Source organism: Pocillopora damicornis, chromosome 7 (genome assembly GCF_964200805.1).
Source record: "Pocillopora damicornis chromosome 7, jaPocDami1.2, whole genome shotgun sequence".
NCBI classification, from domain to species: domain Eukaryota; kingdom Metazoa; phylum Cnidaria; class Anthozoa; order Scleractinia; family Pocilloporidae; genus Pocillopora; species Pocillopora damicornis.
Genome location: NC_142676.1, coordinates 10,303,512 through 10,321,778, shown reverse-complemented (window position 1 = coordinate 10,321,778; position 18,267 = coordinate 10,303,512). Strand labels below are relative to the sequence as shown.

The 18,267-nt window shown below is 39.3% G+C and overlaps 1 protein-coding gene, 2 long non-coding RNA genes and 1 pseudogene across 3 annotated transcripts; 2 read left to right on the top strand and 2 right to left on the bottom strand.

Annotated features, from left to right (window-relative positions):
- The first annotated feature begins 351 nt into the window (after positions 1–351).
- LOC149042494 (uncharacterized) lies at positions 352–940 on the top strand. Its single transcript, XR_016188657.1, has 2 exons — positions 352–583; positions 694–940. It is a non-coding gene; the product is annotated as an uncharacterized LOC149042494 (long non-coding RNA).
- A 9,222-nt stretch (positions 941–10,162) lies between these two features.
- Positions 10,163–11,731, bottom strand: LOC149042493 (uncharacterized protein KIAA1958-like; annotated as a pseudogene).
- A 2,151-nt stretch (positions 11,732–13,882) lies between these two features.
- LOC149042492 (uncharacterized) lies at positions 13,883–14,420 on the top strand. Its single transcript, XR_016188667.1, has 2 exons — positions 13,883–14,091; positions 14,202–14,420. It is a non-coding gene; the product is annotated as an uncharacterized LOC149042492 (long non-coding RNA).
- Positions 14,421–14,679: 259 nt separating this feature from the next.
- Positions 14,680–16,450, bottom strand: LOC149042491 (putative skeletal organic matrix protein 5). The gene is made up of 2 exons (XM_089213130.1): positions 16,327–16,450; positions 14,680–15,993 (listed from the first exon to the last, which is right to left on the bottom strand). Exons 1-2 carry the CDS (start codon positions 16,396–16,398, stop codon positions 15,817–15,819), a joined length of 249 nt encoding a protein of 82 aa, XP_089069256.1. The 5' UTR covers positions 16,399–16,450; the 3' UTR covers positions 14,680–15,816.
- Between the last annotated feature and the right edge of the window lie 1,817 nt (positions 16,451–18,267).

Sequence of the window (18,267 nt, the reverse complement as noted above, 5' to 3'; positions counted from 1 at the left end):
CGCTGATCACGCTCGTGCGCCAATTTCCTTCTGCATGGTCGAAACGAGCGATTTAAGTTAACAATTGTCTAAACAGGAGTGCAATGAGACTTTGGCGCGCACCTAAACAAAAGGTTTAATTTCATTAAGTAAGCCGTCAATTGTTATTTTTTGAGACAAGGCAATTGGAATAACATGCAAATTCTGATCCAGATGAAAGAAAAACTTTTTTCAATTTTTTTTCATTAAAAATTAATTATAAAAATTGAAAGGTCACCACAAAAACTGCTATGAATTTGATCCCGTTCAGCTGCATGCTGAGAACTATTTCCGGCGATGAAGATATAGTCTTACCTGCGTCATTGATTTGTCATTGTGGGTGGCATATCGCTTAAAGGACAGATGATCCAAGATCTTTCCACTATAAAAACCCTCTGTACTACCCTGCCACATCAAACGAACGCACCGAGCAAACTGAATCCGAAAATACCTCAACAAAGAAATGGAAACAAAACAGGCTTTGGGTGTTCTCTTTCTCTTGTCACTTCTTCTGATCGAAGGAACCGATGGTGTAGTGGCCTGCACATACACGGACTCTAGGCCGGTAAATACATGGGACACTTCGATTTAACTTTTTAATTATTCTGAGTTTTAGGAGCTCTTCATATTTCAAGTAGGTATGGCTGCAATTAAAATTCTTTTTTTAATTTATAGGCTTGTAATTCGAACAAGGGGCGGGAACGAAGAGTCTGCTCCATTGCTCGACGGCTCGATTGCAAACAGATCCTGCCTGAGAGGCCAGCAAGTTGAGACTCTTTAGGAATCCCACTAATATACAACGACGCTGAAAATTAATGTAACTTGAATTTGGTGTTAATGCCCGACTTTCTGAAGAAATTTTGAGCTCCATGGAAAGTATTTTGCTTTTGTTTGTTAATTAATAAAGTAAATAAATGCTGAACGAGTCTTTTATTTTGGTTGCTTCCGGTTCATACATTTCAAGAAGGCTAATCAAACCGGTCCCTTATCCAAAATAAATGAATAAAAAGCAAATACCAAGGAAAACTAAGAATTTGTCCATGCTTAGCGTGCGTATATCGAGTTATGGATGCACTTGGGAAGTTTGCAGGGCACGAAAAATGCGTAAGAGTAGCTCGAGGCGCAGCCGAGAGCAACTCTAGCTTTTTGAGTGCTCTCCAAACTTCTCTAGTGCATCCATAACTCGATATACGCACAGCTAAAAGCATGAGCAAATTCTTTTATAACAAAGCGAATTGATGGTTTTGGTTTTGGTAAATTCCCAATTAACAACTGTGTACTTTATTCCCCAGGTTGAACAAGTTTAAAAACAAGAATAAAGACGGAAATTTTACCTTTAAACAATGTTAATGACCAAGTAGTGACTTCCTTTTGGCCAAAATTTGCTGCAGCTGGTGTTCCGACAAATTTGCGAAACGTGGAACTTGCGAGTCTTATTTGGCTTTATTTCTGCTTGTCGGATCAGGACTTAAAAGGTCAATGCCGATAGAAAAACTGGGCAGTTCTTCGCTGGTTTCTTCCATATTTCAGAGAGAACGAAAACTGCACTGCAGCTTAACAAGACGAAAACTCTGGAGCTAGGTAAAAAAAATGCTCACGTCATCTTTCTTACGCACGGGCGTGCGTAAATAGAGATTTTGGTCATAGCGGCTCAATGGGACTTATATAGGGCAAGCACGTGCGCTATGTTATAAAAACTGTCTTGGGTAACCTTTATCATATTCATCCATAACTCGATATTCGCACGCTAAGCATTAACAAATTCTTATTCTAACATAGCGCGTAGTATTACTTCGAATAGCTCACTAAAAGTGTTACATTGGTGATAAAAATGCTTCTCGAAGATCCTGTTTTTTGAGGCAGAGTTAACACTTACTCTGTTTGAAGATACCGTCCTCCATCAGCTGCTTAGTTAAGTTGATTTACAAACAATGAGGTGATTATCAACAACAAGTAGATCAACTTAGGTTAACATCTGTCATTCATCTTTTTTAGGTTGTCGTTTTGAGTGTCATCCGTTGGTCTGAGGAAAAAAACGTCTAAAACACCGTTTAAAATTCAAATTAGCTTCGGTAATTTGCCTTGCGTTATCAAGCTATATTTTATAACGTTATCAATATACTACCAAGTTGTTGTTTTATTTTTACGCGCATGCGAGTAGTTAAGAAACCGAAAACCTTTTTAATTTTTGACACCAAAGCCAGAAAATGGATCCTCGGTTTTTTCAAGGAAGTTTAAGTTTTTCTGAAGATGAACGATCGAAGAGCAACCTTTAGTTTTCTACATTTGGTAAATGCTAAATCTTATTCTGTATTTGTTTCTTGTTGGATAGTCCTTCGAGTTCTTTCTTTCGTTGCGAGGGAAAGTTAATTCTGTCGTAGAGGACAATGTTGAGTGACAACTGCTGACTTGAATATATTAGTTCTAATGAAATAAATTTTCAGTTCAGCCAATAATTATGTTCAACCTATCTCCACTCAAAAAATGCGCGCGGCACTTCTTAGGATAAAAAATGTCAACTTCATGAGAAGGGAGAAGGGTGTGTTACAGTAGGTTGGCAGTTTGGTCTCTTGTCTGTCAAATCTAAATTATAGCTTTCCTTGTAATTTGAGTCGTCGTGAAAAGTCCGCTGTGATAACAAAACAAAAGAAAGTAAGTTCGTCACGCAAAAACAGTTTTGTAGTCGACAAATACTGTTTCAGACTCGCTCGGACACTTCTTAAGATAAAAGAAAATTTCAACTTCATGTATTGCCACTATCGGATGTTAATTTCCTTTTTCCTGTTGTTTGTTTTGATCACAGTTTTGCCGATTGATGGGTGCGATCATGGAGTTTGAACTATTGTGCTCAGTAAAATATGATAAATTTTAATTTCCTGAGTGAAGCAGCCTCCCTACGATAAATGAATCTAGGCGGCAGCAAACATAGTTCCCTTCCTTTTACTGCGCTTTACAAAGGACCTACCTTCTGGCCGTCAATCTTCATGACCAGCGTCCATCCACCTCCTCTACATGCGCTCATGCCAGAGCTGGTCATTTGACAGTAAATAGGGACATACCCACAATCCGTCTGAAGCAGGTAAGCACTGTCCTCCAGAAACCTTATATGGAAACAGAGTTGGAGTCGATCTTGACAGTTGGTAAATCAAAGCGTAGTATTTAAATAAATACCTGAACGAAGTTTAAAAAAGATATTTTCTGAAGATGAATAATCGAAGAGCGACCTTTAGGGACCGGTCATTATTTATCGCCTGGGGGGGGTCGGAGTATTTTTGTTGTCACATCGGAGCATTTACCTGATCCCCCCGTAGAGTATCTAGTTTTTTAGAGATCCCCCCTTATCGGTAGTGGAAAGTTTCATGATCCCCCCCCCCCCCCTTTTCTCCCAGCCACCGCCAAATAACTTTTTGAATATGCAAGTGATATTTTAATAGTGGTACTTACGTCTCATGGACCTTGAACCACAACGGTAAATATTTGCTCTTCAGATACGAACTGAATTGTCGAGGAAGTGCCAATCTCAGACTGTTCATCCAAATCCACGAAAACATAGTGATCGTCGCTCTCTGCCTCTCCACTTTCGGATTCTTCATCCTCGGATTCCACGTCATCTTCATCACTCGACAGTTCTTCTGTTATCACAGTCTCTTTATTCTGTCGGTAATAGTGACATCGAATGGCCTTCACTTTGTCAAGTTTCCGACCCACAGTCGTCAAACCATGCTTGTTGAGATACAGGTCTAGTTCTCTTACCCGCAACTTTTCAACTTTGCCACCCTCGATGAGGTTATCCCATTGAAAGTCCTTGTACGTTCGTTCGGCCTCTTGCCTTCTTCGCTCCTGAGCTGCTCTTGTTCTGATGTCCTTTCGGATCTCAATATCCTTCAAATGATTAACATATGCAATGACGTGCTTCTCTTCCACATTATATTTTGAGCAGAAGCTCTTCATGGTATCCTGATCGTTTCTGATACTGTCAGAATGTTCCTCGTACAGATCTTTAATACATTTTCTTGGAAGGTAATCATCTGGTGTCCTGCCCGTCGATTCCGTCTGATAGATATCCATGAAATGTCCAGGATTGTTTGAATCTGGTACAGGTTGCGGAATTCTTTCCGTTTCTGGACCGACCCATCTATTGTTAGAACACCAGGAACAGAGATTGGAACTTTCTTCTCTTGACTCTTTACAGGCATCACGACAGAATTCCATAAAAAGTTCTCCACGAATATAGTGGTCTTCCATAAACGATTCGATCTTTCGGAAGTATGCTGCACCGGGCGCTTGCTCTTTGTTTCGTTCTGATGCACCCCGATAGTTGTCGAGGTAAACAGAATTGAAAAAGAATAATTCATCAGGGGCAAATCCTACCAAAGTATTTACAAATGCAATCACCCGAGGTCCCGGCGCGACCTAAAATTCCTTTTTTTTTGGTCTGATCCCCCCCATTATGCTTGTCAATTACGGCTGATCCCCCCTAAAGGTCTTCAAAAAACCATGTGATCCCCCCCTAAATACTCCGACCCCCCCCAGGCGATAAATAACGACCGGTCCCTTAGTTTTCTACATTTGGTAAATGCTGAATCTTATTCTGCATTTGTTTTTTCAGTTAAGTTTCCTTCGAGTTCTTTCTTTCTTTGCGAGGAAAAGTTAACTCTGTCTGACAACTGCTGACTTGAATATATTAGTTCTAATAAAATAAATTTTCTTTTCAGCCAATAACTATGTTAAACTAATCTTCACTCTAAAAATGCGCGCGGCACTTCTTAGGATAAAAAAATGTCAACTTCATGAAGTTCCGTCATCGGATTTTAATTTCCTTTTTCCTGTTGTTTCTGAGAAACAACAAGAAAAAGGTTTTGATTACAGTTTTGCGGACTGATGGGTGCGATCACGGATTTTGAACTTCTATGTTCGGTAAATTATGAAAAATTTTAATTTCCTTAGTTAAGCAACCTCCCTACGATAAATGAATTTAGGTGGCAGCAAAAAAAGTTCTCTCCCTATTACTGAACTTTACAAAGGAACCACCTTTTAGTCGTCAATCTTCATGAACAGCGTCCATCCACCTCCTCCACATGTGCCCATGCCAGAGCTAGTCATTTGACAGTAAGCAGGAACATACCCGCAATCCGTCTGAAGTATGTAAGCATTGTCTTCCGGAAACCTGATATCGAAAGGAACACAAGAGTCGGAGTCGATCTTGACAGTTGGTAAATCAAAGCGTGGTATTTGAATAAATACCTGAACAAAAGTTCACGTTTTAAATCAAACGGAAGAGGCAAATAATAACAATTAAAAAAAAAAAAAAAACTCTGAAGCTGGCTCAACGGGGAAAATGCTAGCTATAGTTGAGGAGGAGAATCTCATCAATCTGTGATCTTTTAAAATAAGATAACCGATTTCATTTGGGCCTTAATCGTTCTCCTTTGGCATGAAATTTCTTTTCGGTTAAGAATTTTTCCTCTACTAAGATATAGTACGGAGCACTATAGTATTGGACTTAGGTCGCACACATACATTAAAATAGTTTTCCATGAACAAAAGGTAACTGTCCGAATCTTTTTATTAAGTTATTTCCCTTATTCCTGCAGACACTTTAGGACAAAGTGGTATTCTTTTGCTGTCTCCTATCCCTAATTCCGAGGGTTTGCCGAGGGTCTGCCGAGGGTCTTCAGCTTTACGCTTGAAACTATCACCGCGCATCTTGGAGACTCTCTCAAGACTAAAGCCTAGTGGCTTTTAATTCTGTAACATTTCAACCGATTCTCACCTGTTTTTTGAATAAATCTCTTTGCACGACGATGCTACCTTTCCTGAAAGGAGAACAGCAAGGATGATAACCCATAAGTTGAACACTCATGAATTTCCCAAATTTTATTTGACGTAACCATCTTTAAAACTTAAGACCCAAAAATGAAATTTGGCACTGGAGAACAATCTCATACTGTGAAGAACTAAACACCCGTTTATTAGTGTCTTTTGTTTTTGTACCTTGGGATTTTTGTAGGTTAGTTCGTCGTGTATGCGTAATGTATTTCAGCGTGTTAGTCGATTAATTTATGGTAATATATCCGTTAGTATCTAAAGGTCGTGTAAGTCTTTTCGGTTCAGTTTTTTTTCGTTTGCCATTTCCAAGCAGTCATTTTTCGCTCTATGGCAGCCAGATTTCACGTTACAGTTGGTGGCCGCTCCAGTGTAGTTTGTCCCAGCTCCTAACAAATTTTTAACCGCTTTGAACAACCGCAACTACAACATCGTTTCTTAAATAAAGCACGTTAATACAGTGCTGGAGTGTTTGGAGTGTTTAGTCCACTGTTGGAAGTTATATCGTTAGAAATTTGTTCGGCAAGGTATTCAAGTCACGATGTCAGTTCTTAATGCAGGCGCCCTGTACGGCAAGCTTCTTCTTCGCCTCAAGAATTCAAGATCAGGCTTTCTCTCAACTGCGACCGTCAAGAAAAGCGAAGTCGAGGCCTTGTTGTCAGACGCGCAGAACATTGACCGCGTGAAGGTTTAATTTACGGAGTTTATGGTCCCTTTCGAGAATTTTAAAGAAGCGCACATTCTGCACTTGTCGTCCATTCAAGACGAGGCTTGCATTACCAGATGTCGGGAATCCTTCGATCGCTTGCAAGCTGCTAGCTGTGCCATAGTCTCCTCTACTAACTATGGCTGTGCTAAAGGATGACTTTGTTCAGAGAGTTCAGGACTGGATCGCTAGAGCCGATGAAGTGCTCCAGTTGAATGTCCAGGTTAGCCCAGAAGATTCAATTGATGAGGTTGGTTTTCGGTCAGCTTCTAAGTCTTCAAGAGTGTCTAAGGGTTCTAGTCATAGTGGTTCACGCAGAAGCAGCAGTGCATCATCTCTATCGGCGGCGAGAGCAAAGGAGGCCGTTTTCGTCGTGGTATTAACAGCGGAAGCAGCAGCCTTCAGTAAGCGCCAGTTTCTAGAAGAACGAAAGTTCCGTCTTAAGCAAGAAGAAAGGCGTGTTACTTTGGAAACGGAGATTGCCAAGTCGCAAGCCAGAGAACAGGCCTTAGCAACCGTAATAGACCCGAAGCCGTGTGTGGTCCCTCCTGGTCTGTTGTACTCTGGCCCGTGTTTAGCTGATTCGGATCAGGTTAACGTGAACCTAAATCCACAGTCAGTTGCCGTAAAGTCTAATCCGTGGGTAGTTACTCCAAATTTATGCCAACATGAACAATGCTGGAGTGTTTGGAGTGTTTAGTCCACTGTTGGAAGTTATACATACCTTTGTTCGGTATCCATGGCATCCAAGCCTTGTTTTGTAAAGAGTCTGGGATGAGTTTCTTATAACATCGTCATTCTTCATGCTCGACGAGGATCCAGCGATGTTTTGCGAGAAGCCAACCGCTTTCGTTAATCTGTTGTTCACTCGCTCTGAACTTTCGTCTTGCTTCTTATAGTCGTCACCGCGACGGACCGATGACATACTAACTTTCCTCTGCAGAATGAACAGGGCGATGAGTCGCGTTAAACGTTCGTCTACTCGCTGAATATTTTGATCTAACTTCTCAGTCCCTTCATTGATGAACGTGGCTTGGTCTATGTACTGGTAAGTAATGTGCAGACCGCGAGACGAGGCTCCCTGAGGGTCTGAAACATTCATATTTTTGGAAGTGACTTTGCTGACAATAATTTCGCCAAGTGACAGGGATGAAATTATATTGAATAGCAAGAAAAACTGTATCATGGCCGAAAAATACACAGTCTGCTGAAACTTTGTCTGACTTAGGTGTAGTTCCAGATCTCTAAAATGGATATAGCTAGTGATCGTTCAGCACTTACATGCTCCAAACTATAAAGACTCAGGGAAGACCATTTTTGGAAAATATTAAGCTTAGGCTGAAGGGAGTTGATTTGAATTTCTTAGAGACAATAAAAAAATCTGGTCTTTAGCTCTGATTTCTTTTTTTTCAGTACGCGTTGATTTTTGAGGCTGATCACTTTCCTGACAACTAATGTCCCCGTTTGCATTACCGCCGTTGGGAAATTAAACTTTCTCAAATCTATGGAATAAATGAAAATCGCTATGAAATGAAAAATGCGAGACACGTGTCAGCAGTTTCACTAACGCGTGAGTTAAGAAGAAAAATATAATTGAATTAGTATAAGCAATCACATGATTTCGAGTGTAACTTAGAATAACAAAGAATAAGTAAATTTTTTAAAGACCACAAATTGCACGAGCCTGTAAGGCGAGTGCAATTTTGTTAGCAAGTGCATATTTAATCCAAATTGCACGAGAAAAATCATGTGATTACGTACTAATAATATACGTGAAAAAATACGAGATAGATTATCATGATTATGCAGAAGCAAAGTGCGTGCATCAAGTGCAAAAATAATTTATTCAAACCCTGCAAGTGCTTTCGGTCAAAACAACCGCGTACGATCAAAACAATAATATACATTTATATTTTCACATCTTCGAGACTAAAAAAAGTATAAAGTTCGGCTAAATAGTTCAAGGAATTGTTCAGTCCGTGTCCAAATCACTTTCGATGGAATGGAATCGTCGTTTGCGAGGTTTAACCATGTTTTTTTAATTTCGGCGCAGAATCGCTCGAGTAAAGTGTTCAGCTGGGTCGGCTCGTAATTTTCGATTTGCTTGGCAATTCCCTTCCCTAAACACCTACAAGAGCAAAGAGCAGTGCTTTTTACAGTGTTTTCGTTGTTAGAGCCGTTTTTCAGCTGCTGTGTTGTTGTTGCGGTGGCGTAAGAAAACCTACTTAAAACACCAGCCATTATTTCGCTGACAAATTTTCAGCGTATCCAAATGTTGCGACATCCAAGGCTCGCACTTGATTGGCTATCTGTGAGTTTCAGTGATTATTAACCAATCAGAATGTCTGGTTTGTTACTTCTTTGTACTGAATTAACCCTCTTCTACATTGAATAACCTGAAAACTGCATTTATCTTAACCAATCAGAACTGAGTATATTAGACTGTGCTCTGTTCTGTTGTTCTGGCGAAACACGAGACGTAGTCGAGTGTTTCTTCCTACTTCTTGACTGAATAATTCCCCAAGAATTACATTCAATTTTCAAAACAAAATCTATTTCGAAAGCGAACAACAGTGTCGTCAGCATGCGCTATACTCTCATAAAGCACGCTACAATAAGCCAACCAGAATCCCTGTTAGAATGGTTCAAACAATCTGATTGGCTGTACAAGATTAAAGCTGTCAAAAATTTCAAACCATCAAAGTTCATATTCTGCAAAAGTTTACAAACTAGAATAGTTCGGCATGTCGAATTTAACACTTTAGCCTGAAGTTTTTTAGTTCCTAATACAGAATCTGAAAGTGGTTCAGTGAAATTCGGCCCAATCGTGGCTCACAAAAATACGCAAGTTATTTCACATAACAAGTAGAAAACAAACTGTTCAAGGCGGGTGTTTTATGAATGAACGACAGCCGAATTCACCAGGACATGAAGATTGCACGGAATGACAGCACTGTAAAACTCGGCTGCAGAGACTGATGTGACCTTTCCCTCAACGCATCGGAAGGGTTATCGGAGGAAGCTCTTTTTTTCCACTCGAAGGGTGGTCGATTTAATTCCTGAGGCTTGCTACACTGCGATGACCGAAGATCACCATGATGAGCTAGCCGCGACAGACCTCAGCATTATCGTAGTCGCTCTGACACCGTCATGATTAGTATGAATTTTAACAGTTATGCTTGGTTATATTTTTAATAATTCCTGTGTTTTTCTGTTTTGTTTTTGAACACGAAACTTTGTGTAATATACAAGTGCGAGCTGTGTTTGATATTTATTACTGTACGTTAACTTGTAATCTAACTGAGCGTGAAAACATTTAAAACTCGGACTGTCCATTTTGTTTCATCTTTGAGGATTGCTGTAAGTATAGGAAATCGTATGAACGCGAGTGCATTTCGTGATTTATGGGCACGAGTGATGTTTTGAAAGTTCTTAAAATTGCACGAGCCGTAGGCGAGTGCAATTTGAAAACTTTCAAAACATCACGAGTGACCATAAATCACGAAATGCACGAGCAGGTTCGTACGATTTTTTATTTATTATATTCTCGACAAAATTACTCCATCGCGCTACTCTGCACGCCTTACGTACTACAAAAAACACTTCAATGGGTTCCAAAATGCTCACATGTTTTATTTGAACCAATCAAAAATGTAATGTTGTGACAGGTAAATCAAGCGTGAAGTACTTGAAAGTTTCTCAGAAAATATTACAAGCCGAACTCAAAAGCTAAATTTCAGTTATTAAAAGCGGCAAGAGTACTTAAGCCCGCTAAACTGTTTTCAAATGTTTGATCTCAATCGGCCTCAGGGAATAACATTCTGACTTGTAGACTTTGGTGAACTGCATTGCCCCTGAATCACGTTAAATGTGACTTGACAGTTGTGAAAGTTGTTCACAGTGAAAGCATGGCCGCTTGTTTTCACCTGTTCACACGTTGAAGTCGTTGCAGGAGAAGACCACATTGGTAGACCAGGAAAACTGCTGGAGGCTGCTGACTGTGGAGCATTGCTGATAATGTTTGAAAGCTGTCGCTGTTCCTTCTCGCTACCTTCATCGTAGTCGTTAAGAGACTTTTCACTTGCGTGGCCGGTCACTTGGATTATCGACTGCCTCTCGACGCTTGCTGCTCTGAGTTTCTTCACAACTGTCTTCCTTGCGGTGTGGTTAGTCAATTTCTTCTTGCCTGTTTCCAGAGCTGTGTTCTTGACGACGCTCTTCATCATATTGTCGATGCTGTTTACGCCGAGCCGCTGCTTCTTATACCAAACATTTGTTTTGGGATTTTCGATTATGGCAAGGTATTGCTTCAGTAACTCAACAGGACATCTATGACCGCCAGTAGCGAGCATTTTTGGCAGAACACTACGATGTTTTGTGTTCAGTCCTCCCTGCCTCGTCTTTGTAGGATTTTCTTTAAATGTGACGTACTCTGTGCCGCTGTCGTCCACACAAAAACTGAAGTCCTCGACTTCCATTGAATGGTGTTCCTGTCTTCCCCTCAGGCCAAAATGTTGAGTCAAGATCCACCACATCGTCTGGGAAAGAACTCTTGGACTGCAGTCGCCGAGACTTTGTTCACTCCATAGCATTTTTTTCTTCTTCGGCTGTCAGTGCGTTCGCGGCGTTGGGTCTCTTGCCTTTTCCTTGTTGACGGAGACACTTCACTTTTCCTTCGAGTACCAACTTCGACTGGTGAAACTCTCGGTCTCGTATAATAGAGTACTTGTAGACATGCTCTTTTAAATAGCGGTCGAGGGCTGCCAGCATGGATTTTAAACTCTCAGGTTCGTACTCACACCCGTCTTTTGTGCGTATTTCTATGTAGAAGATTTGCAATATTTTATCGAGTTGTTCGTGCTCGTATTCTTCCATTTTTGGGTTTACTTTTCGTTGAGTCGCCCATGTTTGCAAGACATTTAACCAGGTCTGTGTAGCTTTGTGTTTTTGTTTTTCGCATTTTCTTTAAGTTGCTCAACGATGTTTTGGTTTGACAAAGCAAACCGGCTGTCAGCCATTTTTTTATAATTTGGTGTTCAAATTTGGCGCTTCCCCGGTGTTTCCATGGCAACCTCTCCGTATTGCACTCTATAACCTCTATTGCACTCTATAACCTATTTATGCATTCATCATTGACCAATCAGAAACGCGATATTTTATTGAGTATATAATAATGTAAATTACTGCGCCTGGCATTTTTGCGAACCTTTGCTCGCTTGTTCCGAAATGTCAGGAAGTCTCGGAAAAGGTCGGACATAGTACGATTCGGCAGATGGCGTGACAGCTTTAACTCAGGTCTATGCTCTATACTTTCATAGAGCACGCTCTTTTAACCAATGACAGCAGGCGTTATATCTGAACTTTATTATAAATATTATTAATGAAGTAATGATGCTTAAAAATGAAAAGAAAAATGCTTCGTCGCTCTAAATTTATCTCGTTGTCCCTGAAAATATGTTGGCGGTTGGTGATCGCCTTTTCTTTCATTGACGCTAAATTTTTACGCCACACCACGAGAATAGAAACATCAGTATATACTGAGAAAATGTCACATAACTGAGGCGACATTGACAACATCTAAAAAAATATTGAAATACAGTAGGAACCATCATAATTTCTTGGTTTTGTTTTCCTTCGAAAACAAAAGGAACATTGGAAGGGGATTGACTTGCTCATGTACAGCCCACCTGTTTCTCCTTTTGTCGCTCTTAAGTCACCTACAAATAACCAAGAATGTGTTGCTCTATAATAAAGTTAGAGACTGATTCTGCCACACAATTTATGTTACATACATACAAAATCACAAATTCAATATTGATTAAAACTATTTAAAACTAATATTACAATATCACCGTCACAGTCAAAATACTAGTTAAAACTGATATTACAAATTTACTAATCCCCGAAATTTAACAATCTAATTCTGCTTACTTCTTCAATGGTGTCTACTTTTATTCTAATGTCATTTGATGGTTCGTTCCATTTCTTAGCTGCAAAATATCTCCATGACTTGAGTCCATATTTGATAGTCTTAACTTTAGGTAAAGATAAAACATATTCTTGGCGCTTGAGATTGTACTTAAATGAGCGTAAATTAATAAGATTCCTAATTGCCTGTGGTGCTTTGTTCGAGATACTTTTATGTTTTGTCAATAACATGTCTTGAATTCTTCGAGATTCCATGGAGGGTAGTCTTATCCTTTCCAAGAGATGCTGATAGGATGCATGTTTATTATTATAGACATATCTCAATGCCCTTTCGTTGACTTTTTCGATTTAAGTAGAGTTCCTTTTTCGGCAGTGGTGCCAAACGTGATTGCAGTGATAAAAATTTGGTAGTATGAAAGAACGATATAGCGATTCCTTGGTTTTAAGTGGTAAAATGTTTTTAGTCATTTAGGGATGTTTATTTGAGTAATCACTTTGCGAAAAAGTTAACCTCGCATCTTTGTGCGTTCGTATTCGAACCACTAAGGAGAAGTTGCTAGCAACTCGGCTTAAGAATAACAATGAGTGAACTTTTGAACTCATACGCGGATCATGCTGGTTCGCCAAAGTTTCTTCATGGCTTAGCCGAGCCTTTGAATTCAAAGATTTACAAAACAGGAGCAGCACGGGAGTTGATTCAAATTATACTTGAATTTACCTAAAGAAGTTTGCTTCTTGATGTTCATCAAACAAAGGAGGTGGAAGAAGGTGCAAATTTTGTTCCTTCTTTTGCTTAAGTTTAGCCTCCGTATCATAATAATTTTCTCCCGTTTACAGTTTGTTTTCGTCCGAACCACGAAGGGGACCAGTTCGAAGCTCGGGTAAAGTGAAAACTTGCGCTGATCATGCTCGCTCGCCAATTTCCTTCTGCATGGTCGAAACGAGCGATTCAAGTTAATATATGTCTAAACGGGAGTGCCATCAGAATTTGACAAACACATATAACAAACTTTTAAGTGAGTCGTTCATCGGTATTTTTGAGAGAATGTATTTGGAATAAGAAAACCTTTTCCCAATTTTGTTTTCATTATGCCAAAGAAATGTTATATCAAGTTCCATTAAACAACTAACAAAAACCTACACACTTAAAGTGTAGGAGGGACTTAAAAGCGTATGATAAAACCAAAAGAAAACAAACAAGCAAAAAGAGAAGTGGGAGGAGAGTCCACGCAAGTATCACTTTTCTGGCTTGTTCTTTGGGTTAATTGTAAAAATTGAAAGGTCACCACAAAGACTGGTATGAATTTGATCCCGTTCAGCTGCATGCTGAGAAATTTTTCCGGCGATGAAGATATAGCCTTACCTGCGTCATTGCTTTGTCATTGTGGGTGGCATATCGCTTAAAGTACAGAAGATCCAAGATCTTTCCACTATAAAAACCCCCTGTACTACCCTTCCACATCAAACGAACGCACCGAGCAAACTGAATCCGAAAATACCTCAACAAAGAAATCGAAACAAAACTGGCTTTGGGTGTTCTTTTCTTCTTATCACTTCTTCTGATCGAAGGAACCGATGGTGTAGTGGCCTGCACATACACGGACTCTAGGCCGGTAAATAAAGGAGACACTTCGATTTAATTTTTTAATTATTCTGAGTTTTAAGAGCTCTTCATATTTCAAGTAGGTATGGCTGCAATTAAAATTCTCTTTTTAATTTATAGGCTTGTAATTCGAACAAGGGGCGGGAACGAAGAGTCTGCTCCATTGCTCGACGACTCGATTGCAAACAGATCCTGCTAGATGAAGACGCACACCTGAGAGGCCAGCAAGTTGAGACTCTTTAGGAATTCCACTAATATACAACGACGCGAAGAAATTTTGAGCTCCATGGAAAGTATTTTGCTTTTGTTTGGTAATTAATAAAGTAAATAAATGCTGAACGGGTCTTTTATTTCGGTTGCTTCCGGTTCATACCTTTTAAGAAGGCTAACCAAACCGGCCCCTAATCCAAAATAAATGAATAAAAAGTAAAAACCAAGGAAACTAAGAACTTGTCCATGCTTAGCGTGCGCATATCGAGTTATGGATGCACTTGGGAAGTTTGGAGAGCACGAAAAATGCTTAAGAGTAGCTCGAGGCGCAGCTGAGAGCATCTCTATCTTTTTGAGTGCTCTCCAAACGTATCTAGTTTCTCCCAACCTTCCGCGTGTTTACATCAGGCTATGTAAACACGGAAACCATTTTACATTTCTTTTATAAAATAACTAATGAAAGAGGAACGAAAACCGGGTTTACATACGCTCATGTAAAATGGTTTTATGGCCAATCAGAGCGCGCGTACTATTTGAATTATTTTATAATTCTTATCCTAACATAGCGCGCGTGAAATTACGAATAAAATACGGATTTTTTTTCTTCGACGGACAATTATTGTGCATTTGCCGATTTGCAATATAACGGTATACAACTCGGTTCGCCAAAGTGCATCATTATTTATAAAATGGAGAGGAAATCAATAGCAAATTTTTTAAAAATACAAAACCATGAACTATTCAAAACATATTCTTGTAAGTGAAAGTTCCCTGCTCTCGTTGCGTTACATTGGTTTGCGAGAAAATTTTGCTCTTGGTTAGTCTTACTTCGAATAGCTCACTAAAAGTGTTACATTGCTGATAAAAATGCTACTCGCAGATCCTGTTTTTTGAGGCAGAGTTACCACTTACTCTGTTTGAAGATACCGTCCTCCATCAGCTGCTTGGCTAAGTTGATTTACAAACAATGAGGTGATTATCAACAACAAGTAGATCAAGTTAGGTTACCATCTGTCATCCATCTTTTTAAGGTTATCGTTTTGAGTGTAATCCGTTGATCTGAGCAAAAAAACCACTAAAAAACCGTTTAAAATTCAAATTAGCTTCGGTAGTTTGCCTTGCGTTATCAAGCTATATTTGATAACGTTATCGATTTACTACCAAGTTGTTGTTTTCATTTACTCACCGACGCGCATGAGGGTTTTTAAGAAACCGAAAACCTTTTTACTCTTGAACGCCAAAGCCAGAAAATGGATCCTCGATTTTTTAAAGGAAGTTTAAAAAGACATTTTCTGAAGATGAACGATCGAAGAGCGACCTTTAGTTTTCTACATTTGGTAAATGCTAAATCTTATCCTGTATATGTTTCTTGTTGGATATTCCTTCGAAATCTTTCCTTCGTTGCGAGGAAAAGTTAATTTTGTCGTAGAGGACAATGTTGAGTGGCAATTGCTGACTTGAATATATTAGTTCTAATGAAATAAATTTTCAGTTCAGCCAATAATTATGTTGAACTTATCTCCACTCAAAAAATGCGCGCGGCACTTCTTAGGATAAAAAATGTCAACTTCATGAGAAGGGAGAAGGGTGTGTTACAGTAGGTTGGCAGTTTGGTCTCTTGTCTGTCAAATCCAGTCATTCCTCCTTCTAAATTGTAGCTTTCCTTGTTGCTCCAGTAATTTGAGTCGTAGTGAAAAGTCCGCTGTGATAACAAAACAAAAGAAAGTAAGTTCGTCACGCAAAAACAGTTTTGTAGTCGACAAATACCGTTTCAGACTCGCTCGGACACTTCTTAGGATAAAAAATGTCAACTTCACGTATTGCCATTATCGGATTTTAATATCCTTTTTCCTTTTGTTTGTTTTGATCACAGTTTTGCCGATTGATGGTTGCGATCATGGAGTTTGAACTATTGTGCTCAGTAAAATATGATAAATTTTAATTTCCTGAGTGAAGCAGCCTCCCTACGATAAATGAATCTAGGCGGCAGCAAACATAGTTCCTTCCCTTTTACTGCGCTGTACAAAGGACCTACCTTTTGGCCGTCAATCTTCATTACCAACGTCCATCCACCTCCTCTCCATGCGCTCATGCCAGAGCTGGTCATGTGACAGTAAATATGGACATACCCACAATCCGTCTGAAGCAGGTAAGCACTGTCCTCCAGAAACCTTATATGGAAACAGAGTTGGAGTCGATCTTGACAGTTGGTAAATCAAAGCGTAGTATTTGAATAGATACCTGAACGAAAGGTCATGTTTTAAATCAAACGGAACAGGCAAATAATAATAAAAATGCTGAGGCTTGCTTTAAGGGAAAAATGCTAGCTTTAGCTGAAGAGGAGAACCTTAATAATCTCTGGTCTTTTAAAATACGATAGTCGATTTCATTTGGGCCTTAATCGCTCCCCTTTGGCATGAAATGTCTTTTCGGCTAAGATATAATTCGATTTTTCCTCTATTGAGATATATTACGGAACATCTCTTTATGCCACATATTGGACTTAGGTCGCACATGTACATTAACATAATTTACCATCAACAAACTTACGGTAACTATCCGAATCTTATTATTTAGTTATTTCCCTTATTCCTGCAGACTCCTTAGGAGAAAGTGATCTTCTTTTGCTGTCTCCTGTCTTTAATTCTCAAGGTCTGCCGAGGGTCTTCAGCTTTGCACTTAAAACTATCACCGCGCATCCTGGAGACTTTCTCAAGACTAAAACCCAGTGTCTTTTAATTCTGCAACATTTCAACCAATTCTCACCTGTTTTTTTAATAAATCTCTTTGCAAGACGATACTACCTTTTCTGCAAGGACAACAGAGAGGATGATAACTCATAAGTTGAACGTTCATGAATTTCCCAAATTTTATTAGACACAACCTTCTTTAAAACTCAAGACTCAAGAATGAAATTGCGCATTGAAAAACAATCTCATACCTTTGTTCGGGATCCATGCCATCCCAGCCTTGTTTTGTCTTTGATGAGTTTCTTAACAACGTCATTCTTCATACTCGCCGAAGATCCTGCGATGTCCTGAAACAAGCCAGCACTTTCGTTAACCCATCGTTCACTTGAATAAATAAACATCACAATGAAATGAAATGAAAGTTACGAGACGTGTGTCAGCAGTTTTACTAACGCGTGAGCTAAGAAAGAAAATAAATTGAATTAATGAAGTAATGATACTAAAAAACGCAAAGACAGTGAAAAGCAAATTCCTTCCTGGCTCTGAATTTATCTCGTTGTCCCTAAAGTTATGTTAATGGCTGGTGATCACCTTTTATTTCTTTGACGCTTCATGTCTACGCCACATCACGAGAATAGAAACATCGGTATATACTGTAAAAATGTCATTGAACTGAGGCGACATTGACAACATCTAAAAAAATATTTAAATACAGTAGGAACCACCATGATTTCTTGTTTTTATTTTCCTACGTAAAAAAAAGGGAACATTGGAAGGAGACTTTCTCATGTACATTCCACCTGTTTCCCCTATTGTCGCTCATAAATTACCTAAAAATAACCATGGATGTGTTGCTCTATAATAAAGTTAGAGACTGATTCTGCCACACCATTTATGTTGCATCGCATGTTTTAATCGTGTTTGAAGAACCGAATCAAATTTAGCTCCCTGAGTTGGGTACTTCGAATGAAATGACATGGCCAACCTGAGCGGTGTGTGGGGCCTGGAGGTGAGCCAGTGCACGAGAAAGATATAAAATGTATTTCTTTCTTTCTGTTGTGCGTTTGTGTTTGAACCACTAAGGAAAAGTTGTTACTAACTCGGCTTAAGAATAACAATGGTTTAATTTTTGAACTCATACGCGGATCATGTTGGTTCGCCAAAGTTTCTTCTGAATGGCTTAGCCGAGCCTTTCAATTCAAAGGTATACAAAACAGGAGCGGCATGGGAGTTTGATTCAAATTAGACTTGAATTTACCCAAAGAAGTTTGCTTCTTGATGTTCAT